The 18,220-nt window shown below is 51.4% G+C and overlaps 2 protein-coding genes across 2 annotated transcripts in view; one reads left to right on the top strand and one right to left on the bottom strand.

The window, feature by feature from the left end:
- Positions 1–7,170, bottom strand: part of LOC309840279 (olfactory receptor 2AT4) — a gene marked incomplete at its 3' end in the record, with an annotated part of 110,704 nt that extends 103,534 nt beyond the window's left edge. The window contains exon 1 of the mRNA XM_082682361.1: positions 7,060–7,170. The remainder of the gene's footprint in view (positions 1–7,059) is intronic.
- On the top strand, positions 6,827–11,025 carry TPBGL (trophoblast glycoprotein like). Its single transcript, XM_082749644.1, has one exon. It carries the CDS (start codon positions 7,104–7,106, stop codon positions 8,271–8,273), a length of 1,170 nt encoding a protein of 389 aa, XP_082605770.1. The 5' UTR covers positions 6,827–7,103; the 3' UTR covers positions 8,274–11,025.
- Positions 11,026–18,220: the final 7,195 nt, after the last annotated feature.

Here is an 18,220-nt window from a genome sequence, read left to right as displayed (position 1 = left end):
TAGTTCTCCTGATCTTTTCTGGGGTCACTCAGGCAGCTGACATCACCTAGAAGTTCCCCTAAGAGTTGGTTGATCTAGAGGGTTTCAGCTGGGATGGCTCACTTCTGGTTTCTTCCTCTAAGAAGCTTGTTTGGGTTTCTACACATGGAGATCTCAGGGGAACAAAAAGAGGGAAGCCCCAATGCACAAGCACTTTTAAATCCTTTGCTTGCATGACATTTGCAGATGTTTCATGAGCCAAAGGAATTCATTTGGCCAAACCAGTCAGTATGGGAAGGAACAACCCAAAAGTATACATGCAAATACACAGGATTCATTGGGGGAGCTAATATAACAACCTTCCACAAATTCTAAGTGGTTCATTTACCACTCTAAGAGTCTTACGTTCTTATTCAAACAGACCATGGTTCTATGGCCTTCCAACTCTGTGGTTCTTATAATTCAATGTTTAGATTCCAAGATTCTGTAATTCTAGGAGTAGAAGGCTGAGGAGGATCATGAAGACTCAACAAGAGTATACTAAGGAAGTCAAGCAAACTAAGGTTACTCCCAGATCTGGGGCACTTGAGTGGCTCAGTGGGTTAAAGCCTCTGCCTTCAGCTCAGGTCATGATCTCAGGGTCCTGGGATCCAGCCCTGCATCAGGCTCTCTGCTCAGTGTAGAGCCTGCTTCCTCCTCTCTCTCTCTCTGCCTGCCTCTCTGCCTACTTGTGATCTCTGTCAAATTAAAAAAAAAAAATCTTAAGGTTTCTCCCAGACCTAAGCAAGAACCCACCTGCCTCTCCTGTTCCCATCCCTCAGCCCCCAAATTCCTGCATGCAGCAGGATGGTGGGATGAGCACCAAATTGGGAATCAGAAAACCTAAAATATAGGCCCTGTTCCATCATGAATTTGGGGTAGCCCCAAGCATCACTCTTAACCTCCCAATGTTCTCTTACAACCAACAGAGATGTCAATTCCTATTTTCTGAAAGACAAGAACAGTGGTAAAGCCAGGAGAATGGGGCCCACCAACGTCCATTATCAGGACCCTGAACCTGGTGCAGCTTAGAGTTTTAATCCCACCTCCTCAAACTGCATCTACAGCTGCAGAGACCCTTTCAAGGAAACCAAAATTTAAATAGGTTATTGCCCTTGATCTGTCCTGACCTCTAATTCTCTACTAGCAGAAGAAAGGAAGAAGGAAGGGGAGGAGATTGGGAGGGAGGGAAGGGGAGGAGAGGAAAATTCCCCAATGCTGCTCCTTCTCTTTTCCCCCATCAACTCTTGCCCCAGACTCAACTGAGTTTACACTGGAACCCTGGAGCCAAACCCTGCCTGGCCTTGAGCCTCAGTCTCCTCTGCCTTCAGCTTCCCCAAGAAGAGGAACGTGGAGTTGAAAAGTAGCTGCGTGAGAGAGGACCTAGATCAGGGCAGCAACCCATGAAAACTTTATAGCTAGAGGAACCAGCCACAACCCGCCAGCTGAACCATCTTGTAGCACAGTTAAGGAATTAGAAGCCCAGACTAGGACATGAACCTGCTCACAGTCACAGAGCCAGCAACTAGTAGACCAAGACCAAAAATGAGATGGGGTCACTTCCCTTCTCTAAACTTCAGGTTTCAATTCTAACCGGGAGATGAGAGACCCAGACTGGGACACCACTTAGAAACCGTAAGGCACAGTGCAAAACTAATAAGCAATCAGGTTTTTCCCAATGGCCTGGGAGTCTGGGTGGGGGAGGGTGGGTTGAAGTGGAGGCAGGAGCACTTACGACTTTCAGAGGACTCATCCAGCTCATTTATTCTAGCCTTTCCCCCAGAGGCCCAGGCTGCAGAGTGGAGGAGGGTATTAAATATCAGAGAGTTATTTAAAAGCCAGTTGCTGGCCCCTCAGAAGCAGAGTGTGGCCTCTGCTGACTCAATGGAGAAAATGAATCTTGGGTCTATGGATTTTCCTGAGTCTCATGTTTGGTGCAGCAGGGGGGAAGGGGAAGTGAGAAATGGGAGCAGCAACACCTGTGGTGGAGTCTTCCTCTCGCTGCCAGTGCAGAAGCTACACTAGAGGAGAGAACCTAGGGCCTCCCCCACTACCTAATGACTGAGCTTCATCATGTCAGCCCTGTCCAGCTGCTCCTCCACTTGCTTCATTGGAAGGGGGGGTCAGAGGGAAAGGGAGTCTGCCAAGATAAAGGGACCCTGGATATCACAGGCTGCTATTGACAGAAGGACCCTCCTCCCCCACCAGACTATGCTACCAACACTTTAGTCGGGGTGGGGGGGGCAAGTTCAAGGTAATAGTATATTGAGGTGGGGGCACCAATTGGAACAAATCACAGTATTACCTTCCCCTCCATGATCCCCATCCCTAAAAGGCCAAGGGGCACAGGACCAAAAGCCTTCCAAGATCATCCTGTCTACACAGTTTAACGTCTTTGCAGACAGGAAACAGATCTGGGAGAGCAGATTTGCTTAAGGACTTGAGGAACACTGAGGCACCTCTGATGGACAAGTTGGAGCTGGAGGCAGATAGGGAAGGGGATCCCTGGTGGGTGGCCCCAGGGAACTTGTCAGACCTCTGCAGGCTCCCTATCAATGCTCAGTGGTCCTTATGGAAAGCAGGGCCTTTGTGGAGAGAAAAGGACCCCAATAAAGGAGCTGGAGTTAGGGGAGGGGCAGTACCTTGGAAAGCTCAGAGAGGGGCTCTAGATCCTAGGAAGGGTAATAAATTCAAGAATTGGGCTTCAGGGGCATCTGGGTGTTTCAATCAGTTAAGCTGATTTCAGCTCAGGTCACAATCTAAGGGTCATGACAGAGCCCTGTGTCCACACTGAGGATGGAGCCTGCTTAGGATTCTCTCTCTCTCTCTGCCCTCCCCCACCCAGCTTGTAAGCATGTGCTCTCTCTGAAAAACAAAACAAACCAAACAAACAAATGAAAAACAGGGTCTATTGTAGTTGACATGAGGGTGATTCTCAACCCAGCAAAGGACAATCACTCTGCTTAGGTGGGCTGGGGTGACTAGTTTGCTGAGTACTAAGGCAGCCCTGAGGCCCTGAGCTCTTTGCGCACAGGGTCCCCTGGGGCCTGACCCAGCCACACTCTCCAGAGAGAGAGAACCTAGAATGGGGAGGGCTCCAGCATAGAAGATGAGCAGGAAACCCGAGCTACTGTCAGGATTGAGTCTCACTCAGTTGTGCAACCTTGAGGAAAGCACTTCACCTTTCTGGGAGCCTGCCTCCTGGTATAAAGTATAGACAGGAGCTCCTCACCTAGTCTGCCTCATAGAGATGAGAGGAGCAAGCCAGAGATTTTTAAAACGTTATCTCATCCAATAAATGTTCCCTGATACCCTCTCCATGCTGAGCTCTGGGCTAACGACACAGGAGAGCAGCCAGCCCTGAGTCCCAGGTGCTGACAGTTAGAGGGGTCAGAGGAGTTCCAGCCCTCTGGTTGCTAAATGAAATTCAAAGGAGAAAGAAGGAGCCATGAAAGCTTCCTGAAAGGGACAGAACTCAAGCCAAGCCCTGAGGATCAGTGGGCTGGGCTGAAGAAACAGTCAAGGGGAGAAAGAACCCCAAGCGGGGCAAACAAACTGAGCAAAGATACTTCCACTGGATGCATCAGAGAATGAACACAGCCCCAGACAGAATTAGACGTACATTTATTGAACACCTACTGCATACAGAATACTGACAAGATTGAGGGAAGTTTCTCCAGAGAACAGAAACCCCTAAATGGCTTGCAGACTTCGTTCCAGGAGAACCTGAACAGATTAGGGGAACAGCTCCATGAAGAGGGGAGGGCAGGGAGGCTGGGAAGAGGCATTCACAGGGAGAGCAAGTAGAGACTCATTCCTTGTACCATCTACCATGAACTTGCTATGCTGGGGGAGGAAGACGGAACAGGGCAAAATGACATGGGAGCTAATTTGTCCCAGAAAAGCTTAATGCCTCATCCAGTCATATGGTAAAGGCCCCCAAACCCTAGATGATATGGCCTTTCTTGTTTCAAAGCACTTTCCATTCACTTTGTCAAGATGGCCTTGAGAAGATTATGAAGGATAGGATTTCAGAAGCCCATCTACTTTCCAGAAGTAGAAGTCGACATCCCAGAGGTGGAGAGAGGTCCAATGTCACATCACATTCACCCTGGCATCTGTTGCTGGGTTCAGCTTCCTGGGGTCAGGATGAGATTTCCTGGTGCACTGGCCCTTCTCAGATGCAACTACTATCTTGGAAAACGCCTTGGGCAAGGAGCCTGGGGCTAGGCTAAACCCTGATAGCCGCTGGCTTTGAGGCAATTCCCTGGCCCTCTGGCTTCAGACTCCCCACTTATAAAACACAGTCCCTGCCTCATTCTCTGGTACCTGATGGTTCTAGGTTCTCTCTGCACCTCCTTTCTCCAATTGAGATGTCTAGTACCCCCCAGTCAGTTTATGGCCATACCACCCTGAACATGCCTGATCTCATTTAGTACCCACCAATCAAGGCTGCCTGCTGCCCTGAGGCACTTTCCCAAGGAGGCCATTAGCCCACCAGGAACCAGCCAACAAGGGGGCCTGGAGAGGGGACTCTGGCCTTGGCAGCTGGTCTGTTGATTCTCCGGAGGCTGAAAGCAGAAGGGGCTCTATGCAGTGGCAGAGGAAAGCAGAGACCTTTCCATTCATTCGTCCGTCCATCCATCCATCCATCCATCTTTCTACAAGAACTTAATGCACACTCGCTCGTGCTAGTCCCTTTGCTGGAACAACAGGGAAAAGGAGCCGGTGCCTCTCACCAGGGAGATGTCAGAGCTGGGGCTTGGAGCTGACTTGGGCCAGGGCTCAGGAGAGCACAATAGCTGAGGGCACAGCCCGAGGGGCTGTCTGAGCACCTGCATCCATATGAGCAAAGGTAGCTCAGCCTGTTACTTATACAGACCAAGGGCATAGTGGAGGTCAGGAATGGGCTCAGAGTATGTCGTCTAGTCCCTGGATGCACGTGCTTGCATGCATGCATCTGTAAGCTTGCCACTCTGGGAATGTCCCCAAGAACCTACATGGTCCCAGAAATACAAATGTTCAAGTATTTACATGCTTAAGAGTGTATAGACACATACCAGGATGGACTCGAATCTGTGTTAACATGTGCACCTGTATGAACGAGCCTGCATATACCTGTATGAAGCATATCTGAGCCTGCCTACAACCCTGTGTGGGCCTGTACCCACCGGCCCATGCACGTGTATGCACATCCAAGGAAGCGGGAGTCTGTGTTTCCTCATATGTGGATGCATCTTGAACTATTTATGTGTTACACATGCCTCCACATATACAGGCACGTGTGTGCGTGTACAACCTACGTGTACACCTTTGTAGACACATCCAATCCTGCAGGAGCAAATACAGTTTTCATCTGCCAATACCCGGGAGTGATGACAGGGATGGGGAGAGAGAAGGAAGGGGGAGAGGAGCCCCTACCCCTCACCCCAGCATCAACAGATCTGGCCTGTGAGGTTGGTCTTCGCCTGGGGCCCAGGCCACCACAGGGTCTGCCTCTTCTCCTTAAGTGGTATTGATCTCTTGGTCAATCTGTTAAATATAACCTCAGGGAAGAAGTCAACCCAACAATTGTCCCTAATTCAGGAGAAAGACTGACTGATTGTTATGGGGGGGGCGGTGAGAGGGGGGAGCCTCTATCCCTACCAGCTCTGCTGATAGCAGAATGGCCTGTGGATCAAGTGTCAGCCTCTCCAGCCTGAATAATTCATGCCAAGACCAGGAGTGCTCCCTTCTCAGGAGCATATCTCTTTAAATCAAGTCTGGAGCTTCCCAGTTCTGGAAAAAAAAAAAAAAATCCAGAACAAAACAAACCTATAAACAGCTCAGGCCCTGGCCCCCTCTGGGACCACCCCCCCAACTCAATGCTGCAAAATCTGTTAGCTTCTCCAAATCTCTAGAGCTCCAAACCCTCCCACCCTTTCAGCATTTACAGGTGGGATACCCTGGAGGGGAGGAGGAGCAGTCCAACAACCCCAGGGGCCTGATACCGGGTGGAACAAGCTAATAGGGTGCCCAGGTGCTGGAGTAGGGAGAGGACGGCAAAGAGCTGAATCACCACACCCACCAGGTCCTAGGGCCTAGGAGAGTGCCTGGGGGAGGAGTCCAGCCTGGTGGAGGAAACCAGATGGAAGAACTCCCAGCAGAGCAGCCCGTGAGTTGGAGGGGAGTGGAGGGCGCGGGGAGGGGTTGTTGCTTTCTTCCCTGAGTAGTGGACGGATGGGGTCGAGAAAACGCTGGTCCCACAGGACTTGCAAGAGTGGTGACCCAGCCAGGCCTAATGTAACTGGGGTTGCTGAGGGGGGGACCAGGGCTGGGGATTTTCCAGTCTCTGCTAGCACAGCCCTCTTCTTGGTCACACAGATCAGGAAGAGGCTGAAAGATGAATAACTTTCTTAGCCCACCCCTCATCCTTGCCTGTGCTTGTAGGGGGAACCCTTAGGTCCTCCCCCCAGTTCTTGCTCTGTGGTGCTGACCCACCTGCCAGCTCTCCCCCGCTCGGCCCCGCCCCACACGTGCCGTAGAGGGAGGAGGAAGGAACCAGCTTAAACGATGGGTGGGGGGGGGCGGAATGGGGGAGATGAGGGTAAAAGCAAGTCAGAGCCTGGGAGCGCCAAACTTCTCAGCAGCCCCGGAGCGGGAGAGGGGGGAAGAGAAAGCGCAGCGGCCGATAGCCCTGATTCTCGGGAGCCTCCCACCCCGCCTCTCGGCGAGGAGGGCGCGGAGACTCCTTTGAGGGGAGGAGGAGGAGGCCGGGAGGCTGGGAGGTTGGGAGGGCGGGGGGTGGGGGGAGACAAACCCTGCCCATTCGGCTTGGAGCCCGGAACGGCCGCGGAAGTCGGAGGCCGGCGCGCAGGGCGAGGAGGGCACCGGGGGCGGGGGGCTCCGCTCCCCGACTGACCCCTCTCGCCCCAGCCAGGAAAGTGAAGGCTCCTCGGACTTTAGAGCCAGCGGACGGACCGACCGCGACCGCCAGCCGCTCCGGGTCAAGGACTTGCCCCGCCCGCCCCCCTCCCCGCCCCCAAGGCGCTCCGAACTCACTGGTGAGCGCGGCGGCCCGGGCGCTGGATGCGGGGGCAGCTGCGATGGCCCCGCGCGCGGGACAGCCGGAGCAAAGGGGGCCGCTCCTGCCGGGGCTGCTGCTGGTGGCGGCGGCGCTGAGCCGGCCCGCCGCACCCTGTCCCTTTCAGTGCTACTGCTTCGGCGGCCCCAAGCTGCTGTTGCGCTGCGCGTCGGGCGCGGAGCTCCGGCAGCCGCCGCGGGACGTGCCTCCCGACGCGCGCAACCTCACCATCGTAGGGGCCAACCTGACGGTGCTGCGCGCGGCCGCCTTCGCCGGCGGGGACGCTGACGGGGAGGAGGCGGCGGCGGGCGGTGTGCGCCTGCCGCTCCTGAGCGCGCTGCGCCTCACGCACAACAACATTGAGGTGGTGGAGGACGGCGCCTTCGACGGGCTGCCCAGCCTGACGGCTCTCGATCTGAGCCACAACCCGTTGCGCGCCCTGGGCGGCGGCGCCTTCCGCGGGCTGCCCGCGCTGCGCTCCCTGCAGCTCAACCACGCGCTGTCGCGAGGCGGCCCCACGCTGCTAGCCGCGCTGGACGCCGCGCTCGCCCCGCTGGACGAGCTGCGCCTCCTGGGCCTGGCGGGCAACGCGCTGGGCCGCCTGCCGGCCGCCGCGCTGCGTCTGCCGCGCCTGGAGCAGCTGGACGCGCGCCTCAACGCCCTGGCGGGCCTGGGCCCCGACGAGCTGCGCGCGCTCGAGCGCGATGGCGACCTCCCCGCGCCGCGCTTGCTGCTCGCGGACAACCCCTTGCGCTGCGGCTGTGCCGCGCGCCCCCTGCTGGCCTGGCTGCGCAACGCCACGGAGCGCGTACCCGACTCCCGGCGCCTCCGTTGCGCCGCCCCGCGGGCGCTGCAGGACCGGCCTTTCCTGGACCTGGATGAGGCGCGGCTGCGCTGCGCCGACGGCGACGCGGACAGTCGCGGGGAAGAAGTGGACCTCGCCGGCCCGGAGCTCGAAGCCTCCTACGTCTTCTTTGGGCTGGTGCTGGCGCTCATCGGCCTCATCTTCCTCATGGTGCTCTACCTGAACCGCCGCGGCATCCAGCGCTGGATGCGCAACTTGCGCGAGGCCTGCCGGGACCAGATGGAGGGCTACCACTACCGCTATGAGCAGGACGCCGACCCGCGCCGAGCGCCCGCCCCGGCCGCCCCCGCTGGGTCCCGCGCCACCTCGCCGGGCTCGGGCCTCTGAGGGTTGCCCCTCTGGGGTTGACGGCTGTCCCTGCCAGCTGATGACTTTATTGGGATTGCCTGGCCTGAATCATGGGTGAGACGCCCGCGAGTTGGGGGCTTTCAGACTTGCTCCTGACCAGCCTGAGACCTTTGGATTATGGCATTCCCCCACCCCACCCCCATCCGGAGGCCCCAAGCTGTATCCCTCCTCCCCAACCTCTGAGAGCTCTCACCATCAAGGATCAAGAGACACCCTTGCTGATTCCAGAAACCCTATCTGCCCATCTCAGGCTCGGACACATCCTTCCCGAACCCTCAGAAGCACCCTCCCCCTCGAGAGACTTGGCCAGGAAACTTTGTCCTACCATCCGAAAGCCCCAGGACTGCCTCCCACCACCCTATGCTTTGAGGCCTGACCTCTCTGGGAAACATCACCTTAGACATCACTGACACCCATCTCCAGCTTGGAGACCTCAATTCCCTTCCCAGGCCTTGGGGACCCTCTCATCCCATTCTGGTCTTGGAAGCACCCTTCTGAAGGCTTTTGTGGGCTTTGAGCCTTTTTTCTCATCCCGGAGCTCTGAGCCTTGCCATTGTCCAGACACCCACATCCCAGGGCTCTGAGGGTCGGGCACCCTCCCCCAGTCTGGGGTTATATTTCATACTATCCCCAGCACTGCAGCTCTGGCTCAGGCTCTTCCCTTTCTTGACCCAGGCTTGGGGCTCAGCTCCATCTGTCTCCCATCCCAGGGATAGTCACACCCTATTATAGCCTTAGTATGGAACAGATCCTCAGCCTTTCTCACTGGGGCTCTGATCCCCCAATACTCAGTGCTTGTCCCTAATCTCAAGACTCTCAGCTCTTCACCTTGATCAGAGTTTAATCCCCCTGCCCAAGTCTTAGACTCTCTAACCACCCCCCCCCCCACACACACACCCATTGCTTGCATTCACTGGGGCAGGGTCCAGTGAGGAATCCATTCCTGGGGTGCCCACCTCCCCTTTCCTCCTGGGAGGAGCTCTCCAGGCCTGCAAGACAGGTCCCGAGGCCAAGCATCCCCCAACCATACTGGCAGATCCCCTTGGAGGAGTTGAGAGTCCTAGGGGTTCAAAGCAGTTGGTTGGGCCTCAGAACCAGGATCACCCATATATCGTGGCCTCAGAGAGGGGTAAGGGTGAAGGCTCTGAAGGGCTGGGTGCTGCTGCCTGAAAGCTCTTTCCCACCCCTGTAATTCTCCTCCTGTGGAGATCCCTTGCTGCCATGCCCCCCCCATGCCTTTTAGAAGAGGTGAGGGGCCTCATCTCTTGTCTCAGGCACAAGCCCTCCTGTTTAAGGTCAGAGCCTCAGTGCCCTGCCTTCTGCATGATCCCAAAGCACAATTGGTGAGTGGGGAGGAGGCTGCCCCCTCCCGACTCCCATCCCCTAGGTCAGGCAGAATGGCTGGCCTGTGCTGCCTCTGCACACAGGAAGTTCCCCCTCCCCAATATACTGGCTTGAGGCCTGCCTTCCCATCCCCTCCCAAGACATCTGGATCTCCCTTGGGCAGTTTTCTATAAAGTCTACAATAATCTCGGATACTCTACCCTTGTAAGTGGTGCCATGTCATTCCTGCTGATCTTGGGGTGTTGAAGGAGGTGGGAGGGGACACTTGGTAGAGCATTTGGGACCTCCCTGAGGTGAGGCAATCACCTTTTGGTATCTTCTCCTGGCGTATGGGAGAAGAAAAAGGCTCTGACTGCGTGTAGCAGGATTGAGGGGAGACTCACAGAGGGACTTCCCACTGGGATTCCATCGCTCTCCAAACCAGCCTGCCTTTTATCCTCTGAGAGGGGGCTTTCCATAGCCAGGGTGACATCCTGCACTTCCTCTACATCCTTCCACCCTGTCACTCCTCATCACTGCGGTGGGGGTGGAGGAGGTGAGGTTGGACTGGAGGCACGGGGGAGGTGCCATTGGACTGGAAACATTAATTAGCGTCAGATGAGGCCATCAGGGAGGAAATCCAGCTACAGAGAATCAGAGGCAGTTAATTCAGGCAGGAAAGGAGGGATCATTATTTAGTGCTTTGGTGTCATCCCCTCTGATGAATTATCTGCCACTCCCTTATAACTTGTGTCATGCTATGCTCTCCTGGGGAGAGGACTACAGACTGCACCTCGGGTATGTGAGAGGCTGAGAGGGGGTGGGTATGGATAAAATGACCCCTTGAGATACGGGGATCGAGGAGACAGGTGAGTTCTGGGCCATCAGGGCCATGGTAAGAGGTTTATTTCCTGCCCCAGGGGCCCCAGACTGGATCATCTCACATTCAGTTTCTCAGACCCCCTAGAACCTCATGGCAGAAGGCTAGTATTCTGGCACTTGTGCATCTTAGAGCCACATAATGCTAGAATTTGTGCCTTTTAGACACTGGAAAGGACCTCAGAGATAATGTGGGAAGCCTCCTAGACCCTCTCAACAAGGGGCACCCTCTCTTGATGAGAGGTACACTTCCTCCCCTCCTGGGAACATCCCTTTCATTGCCAGGGGCGTCTGCCTGGAATTCCCTGACAGCCCCAGCTATGCCTTGGGCCCAGAAGTATACCTCACCCAGCACTGCTCCTCACAGAATTGGAGACTCCCAGTCATTCCTCGTGAGAAGGGCTCAAATTCCCTTGAAGTGATCCCACCTGTGAATGACCTTCGGAATGACCTTCTCCGGGTTCTCCAGGACAAAATGGAAGGCTATCTCTAACACAGGTTAGAGACCTGTGTGTCTAACAGGTTACCTCCCCAGTTCCAAAGACATGCCCTCGTAATGTAGCCTGAGACTACAGTAGGTCTTGGCAAATAAAACATGGTGTTCGCTATGGGTTCGTTGTCAGCAAAAATTTTTGAGGGTTTTATAGGAAAGCTGCTGCTAAGCTAAGTACCAAATCAATAGTTGTCAAAAATCAACTAATTGAGTGCCTAGGGTATGCCAGTTGATATTTCACCTTAGTGCCATTCACCAATTCCCATTAAATGTCCTTTTTGGGGTGCCACCCTTTTTGTAAATCCATCAGTGACTTTAGTCTGATGGGACTCAGTAGGGCCCTTGGGCCCCCAGTCTTGCTTCCTTTGCAAATCCAGCCAGCCATTCCTCCTCTACTGACTACAACTTTGTCAGTTCTAGAGAAGCTGATGACCCAGGGAGAATCATATACTTTTATTTACTTTTTAAAAATTTTTCTTAACATATAATGTATTATTTGCCCCAGGGGTACAGGTGTGTGAATTATCAGTCTTACACAATTCACAGCACTCACCATAGCACTTATCCTCCCCAGTGTCCATCACCGAGCCATCCCATCCCTCTCCCCACCCCCCACAACCCTCAGTTTGTTTCCAGAGATTAAGAGTCTCTTATGATTTGTCTCCTCCCCGGTCCCATCTTATGGGAAAATCATATTTAATCACAGTCTAGAGAAAAGAAGTCCCGGGAAAAAGAGCTTAGAGTAAGGGCCTCTGACCCAGCCTAGAGAGACTTCTACGTAGAGGAAGCTCCTTGTGAGCAGAGTTTTGAAAGATGAGTAGGATTCTGAACAGAAGGATCAGCGGTATCCACTCTGTGCAAAGCCCTGGAGGCAGGAAGATCTTGGTAGTCTGAGAACAGGGAAGACCACCAGTGGCTGGGGTTCAGTAGGTGGAGGTGTGTGCCTGAGATGGATCTGTGCTCCCCACCTTCACTGGGAGGCTCTAGAGGGACCTCTGCCCTTGGAGGAGAACTCAGGGAAGTGGAGACTTGGAATATGAGAAGCAGGAGAGCCTCCCAGTGCCTCTTACTTTTGCTTCCTTCTGTCCATCCTTTTTATGTCAGACCTCATGCTGGGCACTGAAGACAGGAGTCAGACAAAGCCATGCCCATGGGAGCCCAGAAGGGAGGGGGACAAGTGCAGTGGCTATTTTAGGAGCCCAAAAGAGAAAGGAAAGGGTGATATGGAGGGGTCTGGCTGGCCCTGCCCTGATATTCTGATGTCACCCACCACTCCAGCCACTCTCAGCAACACCCAAGCCTCACCAAATGACCAGCCTCCCCATCTACCCCAATGCTGCTAGTGCTGCTGGAAGTCTGAGGGGGGCAGGGTGGTGCAAGGGCCAAGTGGTAAGGGGGGACGAACTCCATCTCTTTAAGGATGTCCCCTTAAAGAGCAGCAGAGGGGCAGAGAAAGGGGTGTAACTGCCGGAAATGTGATAGACAGGAAACTACACACTTTGAGAAACGTGTCAGACTTTACAGGGTCTGTGGTGCTATAAAAGCTGAGCTTTCCTTTCAGAAACAAAGGGAAGCCATGATCACTATCTCCTCAAGAAGCCTTTTACTTCTGCCACTCCTTTCCTCCCCCACACCCCTCAGGTCCGGTGTGGGAACTGGTAAGCGCCCAGCTAGAGTCCAGAGGACTGGGTTTGGGTCTGAGTTTCGCATGACTTGCCACACCGTTTGGTCCTCAGTCAGAAGTACCGGTTGAGCCCCTACTGTGCGCTGGGTGCTGGGGATTCAACAGTGAACAGAGCCGCTCCTGCCTTCCTGGCTCAGGCCAGGGTGTTCATGCACACCCCAGGCCCCTCTCTGATTCCAGGTTCCTTTTGTCCAGGCTGGGGCTGGACCTGTGACCTCCAGAGGGACTGCCTGCTCTCACTGAAGTTCACCTCCTTCTTCATTAAGTCTCTGTCTGGCAAACTCACGGCCCTAATTTATGGACACAGCCTTTGCCAGACTGGGAGAAGCGATGGGACAGTTAATATTCCTGCGGTAACGTGCTTGGCAGCCGTTGGAGTCCCCTCCTCCACGCTCCCACCCCTCCTCACCACCCCCCTCCTCCCTCAGTGCTGCCTCAGACCAGTTCACTTGGGGTGGGCTAATTCCTTGCAGACCACCCCCAACTAACCCTTCATAGTACCCATGGGGAAATTGAGGTACAGGAAGTGCAGGAGCCCATCCAGAATCAGAGCAGATCCAGAACCCAGGATGGCCCCGGGGCCATCCCTGTCCTGCTCTGGGTCTGAGTGTCTGGCAGGGCTGTCCTATCTTCTCGATCTCCTCGAGATCGAGATCAAGATCTCCTCCATCTCCACACCTCTGTCATTGCCTCCTGCAGCCAGGCCCACACCTGTGGTGGCCAGGAGACAGGGGGCTGTGGGAGGAGGAAGCCAGCTAACAGAGGGCTGTGGAGGACTCTCAGCCTTCATCAGTGGCTCCCAGCAGGCCTCAGAAACCTCCCTCAACCTCTTATGGGCAAAAACCCTGATGGGCATCCTTCCCCAGGGGAGGGGCATCTCTGTCCCTCCCTGAGAGGAGAGAGGGCTTTGCTCTGGTACCCCAAGCTCCATGGTCCCCAGATATAAAACTCCTTCTTCCTGAGCCTCTACTTTCTGCTGAGCACCCGATGAGATGGGCCAGATCCTGCAGCTGTCCCCAGTAAAGACGAGGTCACTATAATAATGGAAGCACATGTGGCCCCTAAATAAGGGGACCAAACAGTCCAGGAAACTTCAGAGAGTGAAAGCGGCCACTATTAAGAGTTAAATTGGGACAAGAACAATTCAGGATTGTACCAGGCTGGTGGGCCTGGGACTCCAGTGACTTTTGACAAGACTGGAGGGGAAAAGAGAAAGTGCTAGACTGCTAGACTTGCTAGTCTACCAACACTAATAATAATACACTCCCAATCCTTGACCTTATCCTCCAGCCATGCTGAACACCTTCTTGAATGCCGTTCTCCAGCTATAGCAAATGACTCCGATTTAAGTACCCAAGCCCAGTGATTCCAGGCCCTGTGTGCCTTTGCTCACATAGCACTCTCTGCCTACTATGCCTTCCTTATGCAGAGAGCTTCAGGACAACTTGAGTCCCCTCTGCTGTCCTAACCTCACCTTTCTTCCAATCACTGTCCCCCCACCCCCAGACCTTTATTTGTATAGATCAGTTTTCTGTCCCATTGTCCACACCAGATGAGAAGTTCCCCTTGGGGGCTGGGCTCCCTTTTGGTGACCCCCAGTCCTGGGGCACAGAAGATTTACCAGCACTGTCCCTGCCCCACAGAGATCCACATCACACAGGGCTTGTGGCCTCCCTCTGCTGCACTCAGATCTGAGCTCACTCCCTTTGACTCTCATAAACTCCCACCTCATCCAACTGAGGTTGTGGTAATATAAGATGCCTGTGTGGTCAGCTCCTTGTCACTATTTGATAAAAGTGAGAAAACAGAAAGAAAATGCAGCTATAGAATATGTTACCGTGTACAACATAATTCAGCCTTAGCTTCTCAACCTTGACTTTTCAGTGTGGTTACAACTTTTGGGCCCTCCATTTGAAATACTTGTCTGGTATCCTATCCGGGTAACGTATCTCAGCCTGTCACAGGTCTTGGTTCCTTTACCCAGAGAGCCGCAGCGACATCTGTTGGCCAATTTGTGTCAGGGCAGAACCAGTTTTAATTTTTCTTGCATACATGTTATCATTTGCTGGTGGACGTGGGAAAGTTCCTTCTTTCATTTAGCCACAATCTGTCCAACAAGTATTTTATAAAGTGCCTACTATGTGCTAAGCACTGTACTGGGAAGAAGCTGGGAGTTGTTCTAGGCACTTTAGATATATTAACCCATTTTAGCCTGATGACAATTCTGCGAAGTAGTTATTATTCCTACTTAGAAATGGAGAAGTCAAGGCACATAAATGCGAATGATTTGCACAAGGTCATATTGGATTTAGAACCCAGAGCCCACGTGCTCAGCAAGGGCTTAAGCAAGCAAGACACTTCTTATGAGGGAAATAAACTGAGTGATAAAAGAGCGATGGGGAAGGATAGTCAAGGACTACCCTGATACCAGGGTAGTCAGGCAGACCCTTCTGAGAAAGTGGCTTTCCCTGTAGGCTGGGAAGCTCCATAGGAGCTATCAGGCTGCACAGAAGAAGCAGTGGGTGCAAAAGTGCTGAGACTGAATATCCAAATATTGGATGGGAGGTCAGTTCTGGCCAATGTCCATAGCCTCCCTTCACCTGCCTAACTCCTTCTCAGCCTTCAAAACTCAGTTGAAGCAATTCCTCCCCTAAGAAGGCTGCCTGATTCCCCATCTCACTCACCCCAGCTAAACATGATGACCCCTCCTTAGTGTTCTCATGGCATGCCGTGAATACATGTCAACCCTATCTCCAGGAACCCTCAGCAGCAATTCCAAACCTTTGTTTTCATGTCTTATCCTCCTGTGAATCCGTGAGCTCCTGAAAGAGATTATCTTATTTATCTTTATGTTTTCAGGGTCCAGCATAAACTGCAGCAAAGGGCATGTGCCTAGTAAATATTGTTTGCATTCTGTGATATAAGCTGTTTACTTTGGGGATGCCTGGGTGGCTCAGTCGGTTAAGCGGCTGACTTTGACTCAGATCATGATCCAGGTGTCCTGGGATCGAGTCCCACATCAGGCTTCTTGTTCAGCGGGGAGCCTGCTTCTTTCTCCCTCTGCCTGCTGTTCCCCCTACTCATGCTATCTCTCTCTATCTCTGCCAAATAACATTTAAAAAATAATAATGATAATAATAAATTGTTTACTTCTTTGTCCTCCCCTCCTTTTTCCTTTTCTTTTTTCTTTTTTTTTTCTTTTTTTTTTTTTTTTTGCTTTTTGCTTTTTTATTGAGACACATATTTGCATAAAGTAAAATCCACTCTTTTGGGCTTACAGATGATTTTGACAGTCAAGATACAGAACAGTTCCATTGCCCTCTCCCCCAAAATCCCTCTCATTAGTCCCTTTATAGCTGACCCTCCCTCAAACCCAGCCACTGGCAGCTAGTGGTCTGTTTTCTGTCCTTATCCTTTTGCCTTTTCCAGATGTCATATAAGTAGAATCACACATATGTGTCCTTTCAAGTCTGTCTTCCTTCACTTAGCGCCATGTATTTATGATTCAGATCATTGCAAGCATTGCTAGTTTGCTCACTTTTACTACAGAGCAGGATTCCCTGGTACAGCGGTACAATAGCTCATCCCTCCACTCCAGCTGAAGAACGCTTGGGTTGTTTCCAGTTGTTGACAATAAAGCCATTTTTAAGGTTCACATACAGGTTTTTGTGAGAACATACCTTTTAATTTCTTTGGGGAATAGAACTGCTAAGTCTTATGTAAGTATGTTTAAATCTGCAAGGAACTGGCAGACTGTTCTTCCAAGTGTCCACACACTTCCCATTCCCACCGGTAGTGTGGATTGTTCACTCTCTACGTCCTCCCAGCACTGTTCACTGAAAAGGCAATTGGATTGCCTTTGCACTTTTTTGGAAAAATGATTGGTGGTGTATATACAGGTCTATTTCTTGATTTTGTCCCATCTGATGTCGATCTCTATTCTTTTTTATACTACCACACTATCTTGGCTATTATGGCCTTGTGATAATTCCTGAGATCAGGTAGCAGAGAATCCCACTTTTATTTTTCCTTTTAAAGATTGCTTGGCTAGGGATGCCTGGGTGGCTGTCCGTTAGGTGTCTGTCTCCAGCTCAGGTCATGATCCCTAGGGTCCTGGGATTGAGCCCCGCCTTGGGCTCCCTGCTCAGAGGGGAATCTGCTTCTCCTTCTCTCTCTGCTCCTCCCCCTGCTCATGCTCGCTTGCTCGCTCTCGCTTTCGCTCTCTCTCAAAGTAATTAAAATCTTAAAAAAAAAATTGCTTGGCTATTCTAGTTCCTTTACCTCTCCATATGAATTTTAGAATCAGCTTGTCTCTATCTGAAAAAAAAAAAAAAATCCTGACGCAATCTTGATTCACATTGCATTGATTCTAAAGTCAGTTCAGAGAGAACCGATATCTTAACGTATTCAATCTTCTGATCCATGAACATGGTAAATGTCTCAATTTGGTGATTTCTTTCACCAGCATTTTGTGCTTTAAAGATGTGTGTAGAGATTATGTGTATATTCTGTCACATTTGTACCTCAGTATTTCCATGTTGGTGCTGTTGTAAATGGTGTTATCTTTTGATTTGGTGTTGTCTTTTTAATTTCAATTTCCAAAGCTTAGATGTTACTATCCAGGAGTACAATTGATTTTTGTGTATTGATCATGTATCCTGTAACCTATGTAGCCTCATTCATTAGTGCTAGAACATTTTTGGGGTAGAATTCTTGGGCTTTTCTACATAAATAATCATGTTGTCTGTGAATAGAGAACATTTTATTTTTTTCTTTACAGTCAGTAGGCCTTTTATATCTTTTTCTTGCCTCCCTGTATTGGCTAGGACCTTTAGTAGGATGTTAAATAAGAGGGCTAGGAAAAACCATCTTTGCATTGTTCCCAGTCTTCAAAGAAAATCATTTGCCACCACCACGACACCGCTTCACCACTAAGTATGGTTATTAGATTGTTATTAGATTAAGGAAGTTCAGTAAGGCTTCAGGTTGTTGTTGCTTTTTTTAATCAAGAGTGGGTATTGAATTTTGTCAAAAGCCATTTCTGCATCTATCGAAATAATTTAGCAGCACCTCCCAGATTTGTTTATTTTTGTTTTCATTTTTATTTAATTCAGAATATTTTCTAATTTTCCATGTGATTTTTTCTTTATTAATGAGATTGCTTAATTTCCAAGTATTTGTAAAATTTCCAGATACTTTTCTATTATTAATTTCTAATTCAATTCTGTTACAGTCTGAAAACCTATTTTCTATTATTTAAATTATTTTAAATTGGTTAAGGTATTTTTAAGCCCACAAAATTATCTTTCTTGGTGAATGTTCCATGTGCACTTGAAAATGATACACATTTTATTATTTTAAGGTGAAATATTTTATTAAGATAAAGTAAGCCATGTTAGTTGATAATGTTCAGGTCTTCTCTCTCTTTATTCATTTTCTGTCTTCTTACTCTACTGATCACTGAGAGGGGAGTGTTGTGGATTCGTGTATTTCTCCATTTAGTTCTATCAGGTTTTGGTTCAAAAACAAATACTTCTTCCATATTTA

The sequence above is a fragment of the Mustela nivalis genome (genome assembly GCF_964662115.1).
Source record: "Mustela nivalis genome assembly, chromosome: 9".
NCBI classification, from domain to species: Eukaryota; Metazoa; Chordata; class Mammalia; order Carnivora; family Mustelidae; genus Mustela; species Mustela nivalis.
The sequence above is the reverse complement of the archived record's forward strand: the minus strand, read 5'-3'. Positions and strand labels throughout refer to the sequence as shown.